A 6,464-nucleotide genomic window follows, 5' to 3' on the forward strand; every position below is an offset into this window, starting at 1 on the left:
ATATGATATTATTGGATGGAGGATACGATATCATAGAGGATAGGATAGGGTAGAGGATAGGATAAGATAGAGGATAGGATAGAATAGAGTACAGGATAGTATAGAGGATAAGATAATATAGAGAATAGGATAGGATAGAGGATAGGACAGGTTAGAGGATAGGATAGGATAGAGGACAGGATAGGATAGAGGATAGGATAGTATAGAGAATAGAATAGGATAGAGGATAGGTGTAAAGTGATCAAAACAAGAGAGGGGTCGAAAGAAAACTCCTGAGAAACGCAGGAACTCTTTATTTAGTAATTGTTCTATACGGGACTGCTCGGGAAAAGGCGCTCAGACCAGACTGCTCGAAATCGTGCATTTTGCGAAATTTAGTCGCTCCCCTCTCCAGGATCCGGTCCCCTCCGAAAAGGGAGGGGCCCTCGTATTTGCTTTGTAAGGCCAACGCTGCTGGTTTATTGCCGGTAGCCTACGCGTCCCGGGAAGACCTTTTCTTCCCGCACACGTTTTGACCTTATTAATCTCAGGAGCCTATCTCCTGAATGGTCTACAACGGCCTCAAATCGACCCTGTGTCGACACTAGCACATGTATGGCTTGACGGCCACAAACAACACCTGTTGTTGTTTGCGCACGTTGGGCTATACCATTGAACGTTGGCACTCACCAAATAGCATAGACGGAAATAATCAATTTGTCTCTCGCCATGCCCGAAACAGCCTTACATATCTTTAAATTCCTTAATATTATAATTCTCGCGATCGCAACAAACATCAACAATCTGAAACTTATCAATTACAATACATATACATTACACATCGGAAAACAAAGAAGGATGTAACAGAAACGATACAGTCGCAGGTCGCATACCACCAACTAACCTGTGGTTAACACTCTCCCGCCCGTACAAAATTACTTTCATTTTGTACCATTATTTGCAGCGAGCAATTTGATTAATTTTCGCGCCGGCCGCGTAAACTCCCCCGTTGACGTGCGTACCTTAGCTATTCTAACTTCTCCATCCACGCTTGGATATACGTCTATGACGGTCCCTCGTTTCCATACGTTGCGAGGCGTTTGGTAATCTATGATTATCACCAAGTCACCTACTGCTAACGGTCTTGCAGTACGATTCCACTTGGTTCGCGGAATTAGTGTAGGCAAGTATTCTTTTAACCAACGCTTCCAAAACGCGTCGGCGAACGATTGCGCTATCCTCCATTGGTTTCTAGGACAAATTGCTCTAAATTCATACGCGCCCAATCTTATTTCCCCCGACGATGTACCTATGAGAAAATGATTAGGAGTCAGGGCTTCGTTGTCTCTGGGATCTACAGACACGTGCGTCAGCGGTCGTGAATTTACGGAGTGCTCTATCTCGGCTAGGAGCGTGACTAAAACTTCCTCGCTCGTCGCTTGATCGCGCAACACGGTATCGAGCGCGGTTTTGACCGATCTAATCATTCGCTCCCAAGCCCCACCCATATGTGGTGCATCCGGCGGATTAAACAGCCACTTTATTCGTTTTGACGCAGCGTATTCCTTTTGCTTCTCCGTGTCTATGCCGGCTATCGCGTCTTTCAGTTCCTTGCTCGCTCTTACGAAATTCGTTCCGTTGTCGCTGTAAACCGCCAATGGAGATCCTCTCCGGGCTGCCAACCTTTGTGAGGCCATAATAGCCGAGCTTGCGCTCAAGCTATGAGCCAAATCCAAATGTATGGCTCTTGTCGTCAAACAGGTGAAAAGGACTCCCCAGCGTTTTTCCCGCCGACGTCCAATCTTGACGCATAGCGGCCCGAAATAATCGACGCCGCAATGACTGAATGGCCGCTCTCGATACGCTAATCTACCGGCAGGTAACGTAGCCATCTTCGGATCCTGTGGTTTTCCTCTTCGTATTTTACAAACTAAACATTTGCTTATTAGCGACCGGAGCGTATTTCTGAGCCCGACGATGCAAAATTCTTGGCGGAGTTCATTTACGACTGCGTCGTGGCTAGCGTGATAAAATCGGCGATGATATTCCGCAACGAGTGACCGCGTCGCAGGGTGCTTTCCATCAAGAATAATGGGGTTATTGTTGAACTCGAAGCCCTTTACTTTCGTCACGCGTCCACTCGCTCGCAAAATACCGTTCTCGTCGACAAGGGGCTGCAGTTTTACAATTCTACTGCTTTTATGCACTTCCTTCCCGCTTCGTAGCGCTTCTAACTCCTCGCCAACGGTCGACGAATCCTCTAACACGCCTGGCCACTGCAAGTAATCCCGGCCGACCCAAAAATTTTCCCGTCGGCGGATAGAACTTTATCGTCGCTTCCGTCACGAAGACATTTTTTCGCATCTCCATCTCATCGATCTTTTTGTTTTCGGCTTCAGGCAACACCTCTTGTCTAAAACGAATCAATACTCCCGGCAGAGATTGTAATAAATCAGGCCCTGATTCGAGCTGATCATTTAGGCTTATACCCGCCGATTTTGCAGCAGCATCAAACACGAGCCTAACTCGGCCAGGCTTATTTGTATTTCGCACCCCAAAATGCGGCAGATACCAGACACGCTCGTTTGTCGAGTCTCGATCGACCCTTTCCGCGTATCCGTTTTTTATTAAACGATCCATTTCTTGATAATATAGGGACGCGTACTCCGGATCCCGATCCAGCTTTCGTTCCAAGGAGAAAAGTCTTTGCCGTGCGGTTGCGAGACTATCCACTTGCGGCGCCGGCTCTTTTCTCCATAGCAAGCCCACTTCCCACGGGTTATCTACTTTTCGAGCGGTGTTTCTGAAGGTTTGGACGGCGTATGTATGCTCATTTTTTGTCTTATTTGTATTGCTCACCCCAAAATTGTCCAATTGAAAATACTGCTTCACGAGTTCATCGAGCCGCTCTTCTTCCTTCTTGACTTGCATCTCGCACGAAGAGATCGATTTCATCTCATTCACGCCCGAGAATGCACTCTCCATTAGTCCCGCCGGCATGGAACCATGTACCGCCCATCCCAACAACGATCGGGAAATCCCTAACATATATCTTTTCAATTCGCGAAATTCGCGGGTCGCTATCATTTGCCACTGATCTTGCCCTAAGAGTAGCCTCGGTCGCGCGTTGCTGTACGCCTGTACGTTCACGTTCTCCGTGAATTTCACACGCTCCACTATCTCTACCGAAAGTGTTTGCAAGGGAAGGTTCAAATCTGGCACCGAAATTGCATGTTTGATGGCGTACGCGTCAAATGCTCCTTGTATTTCCAATTCGACCTTTTCGCTCGCGACAGTCACGGCTTCCCTATCGTTTATGCCCTTCAGGGCAAAATTCAATCGCGGTCCGCGCGCGCCTATTTCTCGCGCTAACTTCCGCTCAATCAAGGTTATAGTTGAACCTTCGTCAAGCAAGGCGTAGGTAATTACAGGTTTTTTAGGGCCTGAAACGCGGACGGGAATTATTTTTAGGAGAGTATACGCTTTCCCTTGTCATGCGCCCGGATTAATAATACAGGTCGTCGCTTCTTGTGATCGGTTCGACGCTGGTCCCTGCTTTCGTGTCGCTTGGAAATTGCCGGCCGAAGCCTTTGTTTTATGAAGCAAACTATGGTGAGGTTTATCGCAATGATCGCAATTCGCACCTTTACACTGCTTACTGCCGTGACCGCGGTCCAAACATTTGAAACATAGTTTGTTTTTTCTAACCAACGCCCAGCGTTTTTGTATGGTCTCGCGGGCAAGGTCCCGACACTGCCGAGATTTATGATTTGATCGACTGCAGAAGGCACATCTGTCGGTACGACCCGTCTGATCGCTAGGGCCAGTGTACCCTTTCTCCAGTCGACGCAGACCATGCGTCGTCGTATACGTGGCCGCAGTTCTTAAGCGCGATGGTTTTTTTTTAATTTGCGAATCGCGTACGTAGGACGTAGATGGTATATCCGTATCGAAAATGCTTGTCGCGGCCGCTAACTCAGCTTCTCTGTAAACGAAATCCGCGAGTTTCTCCAGCGTGGTCTTCTCCGCGGCAGCTTCTGCGGCATACCTATTAAACGCATATCTCAACACAGACGGCAACTTGTTCGCAACAATTTTTATCAATTCCGGGCTATACAAATAACCAATGAGTTAATAGAATTTAACGCAACAACAGAATTACGCAATTTCGCCGCAAATTGGGCTATATTTTGATTTCCAAACTCTAAATTGGGCAATCCGCTTATATCGCTCGCGATCTTTTCTGCTATCGTGTTTTTGTTACCAAATTGCAATTCAAGCGTTTCTATAATGACATTCGCATCGCTAGCCGTGGCCAACAGCGCAGTTACGCTTGCGCGCGCCTCACCCTCGAGCGCATCAAACAGTCGCGCGACGTTTTCCCGTCTACAATATCCTCCAAGTTCCGCAGACGATAGGTACGCCTCTTTAAAATTTAGCCACTCAATTGGATTGCCCGAAAATTTCGGCAATTTTTTTGCCGTGGTCAATCGATGCAACAACCGCGAATCTCCTTCGGCCATTGATGCTTCCCTAACCGTACGCAACGTATTCACGATTGCCTCCGTCAAACGTTCGGTCGGATTAGCCTCCCATCTAGTGCTTGCCAAGATGGAGGGGCTATTACAAAAATTACGCTCGCGCGTCGGTAAGGGAACCTCTAAGTCGTCTTCTAGGGTGACGTCTTCCCGTCGGGTCTGGGCCGCTGCTCCCGGTCGAGATGCACCGTAGTTCCCGCCTTCCTGACTGTTCCTGCGAGACGATGGACTGCTCTCCTCAGCTCTCGCACGTCGCAGCGATGCGACGCCGTACTCCTGCTCTGCTGGCTGGACATCGGATGAGGCTGGAAGGACGGGTTGCGAGTTCTCCGTCGCTGCCGCTCCCCGACTCGCACCGCAGGATCTTTTTGCATTCGGAGTGCTGTCCTCGGACCGCGCAGCCGGAGTATTCTTCCTTTTCCTCGGCGGCATGGCCTCGAAGTGAACTGCTCTCACTAGTGTAACACTTAACACCCGCGGGCACTTCCACTAATCACAACTACTAGAAACAGCCACGAGCAACAATTACTAGCAACATAAACACTGTTCCCCACGAAACTCTTGATCACGAACTATTTACCGGTCTATAAGTCCCGGGTTTCGGCACCAATTTGTAAAGTGATCAAAACAAGAGGGGGGTCGAAAGAAAACTCCTGAGAAACGCAGGAACTCTTTATTTGGAATTGTTCTATACGGGACTGCTCGGGAAAAGGCCCTCAGACCAGACTGCTCGAAATCGTGCATTTTGCGAAATTTAGTCGCTCCCCTCCCCAGGATCCGGTCCCCTCCGAAAAGGGAGGGGCCCTCGTATTTGCTTTGTAAGGCCAACGCTGCTGGTTTATTGCCGGTAGCCTACGCGTCCCGGGAAGACCTTTTCTTCCCGCACACGTTTTGACCTTATTAATCTCAGGAGCCTATCTCCTGAATGGTCTACAACGGCCTCAAGTCGACCCTGTGTCGACACTAGCACGTGTATGGCTTGACGGCCACAAACAACACCTGTTGTTGTTTGCGCACGTTGGGCTATACCATTGAACGTTGGCACTCACCAAATAGCATAGACGGAAATAATCAATTTGTCTCTCGAAATGCACGAAACAGCCTTACATATCTTTAAATTCCTTAATATTATAATTCTCGCGATCGCAACAAACATCAACAATCTGAAACTTATCAATTACAATACATATACATTACACATCGGAAAACAAAGAAGGATGTAACAGAAACGATACAGTCGCAGGTCGCATACCACCAACTAACCTGTGGTTAACAATAGGATAGGATTGAGGATAGGATAGGATAGATGATAGGGTAGAGGATTGGATAGGATAGAGGATACGATACGATAGAGGATAGGATAGGATAGAGGGTAGGATAGAGAATTGGATGGGATAGAGGATACGATACGATAGAGGATAGGATAGGATAGAGGATGGGATAGGACAGAGGATAGGATAGGATAGAGGATAGGATAGGATTGAGGATATCATAGGATTGAGGATAGGATAGGATAGAGAGTAGGATAGGATAGAGGATAGGATAGGATAGAGGATAGGATAGAGGATTGGATAGGATTGAGGATATTATGGGATAGAGGATAGGATATAATAGGATAGAGGATAGGATAGGATAGAGGATAGGATAGGATAGAGGATAGGATAGGATAGAGGATAGGATAGGATAGAGGATAGGATAGGGTAGAGGATAGGATAGGATAGATGAAAAGATAGAGGATTGGATAGGATAGAGGATACGATACGATAGAGGATAGGATAGGATAGAGGGTAGGATAGAGAATTGAATAGGATTGAGGATATTATGGGATAGAGGATAGGATAGGATAGGATAGGATAGGATAGAAGATATGATAGGCTAGGATAGAGGATAGGATAGGATTGAGGATAGGATAGGATAGAGGATAGGATAGGATTGAGGATAGCATAG

The 6,464-nt window shown here is 47.4% G+C and overlaps 1 protein-coding gene across 1 annotated transcript; it reads right to left on the reverse strand.

Annotated features, from left to right (window-relative positions):
* Positions 1–292: 292 nt before the first annotated feature.
* On the reverse strand, positions 293–5,261 carry LOC143363721 (uncharacterized). The gene is made up of 6 exons (XM_076804266.1): positions 5,098–5,261; positions 4,183–4,983; positions 3,495–4,090; positions 2,326–3,422; positions 1,002–2,255; positions 293–472 (listed from the first exon to the last, which is right to left on the reverse strand). The coding sequence occupies exons 1-6, from the start codon at positions 5,259–5,261 to the stop codon at positions 293–295; spliced, it is 4,092 nt and encodes a 1,363-aa protein (XP_076660381.1).
* Between the last annotated feature and the right edge of the window lie 1,203 nt (positions 5,262–6,464).

The sequence above is a fragment of the Halictus rubicundus genome, unplaced genomic scaffold (genome assembly GCF_050948215.1).
Source record: "Halictus rubicundus isolate RS-2024b unplaced genomic scaffold, iyHalRubi1_principal scaffold0103, whole genome shotgun sequence".
NCBI classification, from domain to species: Eukaryota; Metazoa; Arthropoda; class Insecta; order Hymenoptera; family Halictidae; genus Halictus; species Halictus rubicundus.

Excerpts from the sequence above, each read along its gene's own strand:
- LOC143363721 (XM_076804266.1), bottom strand. The coding sequence starts at position 5,261 with ATGCACGATTTCGAGCAGTCTGGTCTGAGGGCCTTTTCCCGAGCAGTC. Across the intron at positions 2,256-2,325 it reads AGATGCGAAAAAATGTCTTC|TGGCCAGGCGTGTTAGAGGA; the intron begins GTGACGGAAGCG and ends GATTACTTGCAG. Across the intron at positions 473-1,001 it reads GAGAAGTTAGAATAGCTAAG|GCTACCGGCAATAAACCAGC; the intron begins GTACGCACGTCA and ends CGGGACGCGTAG.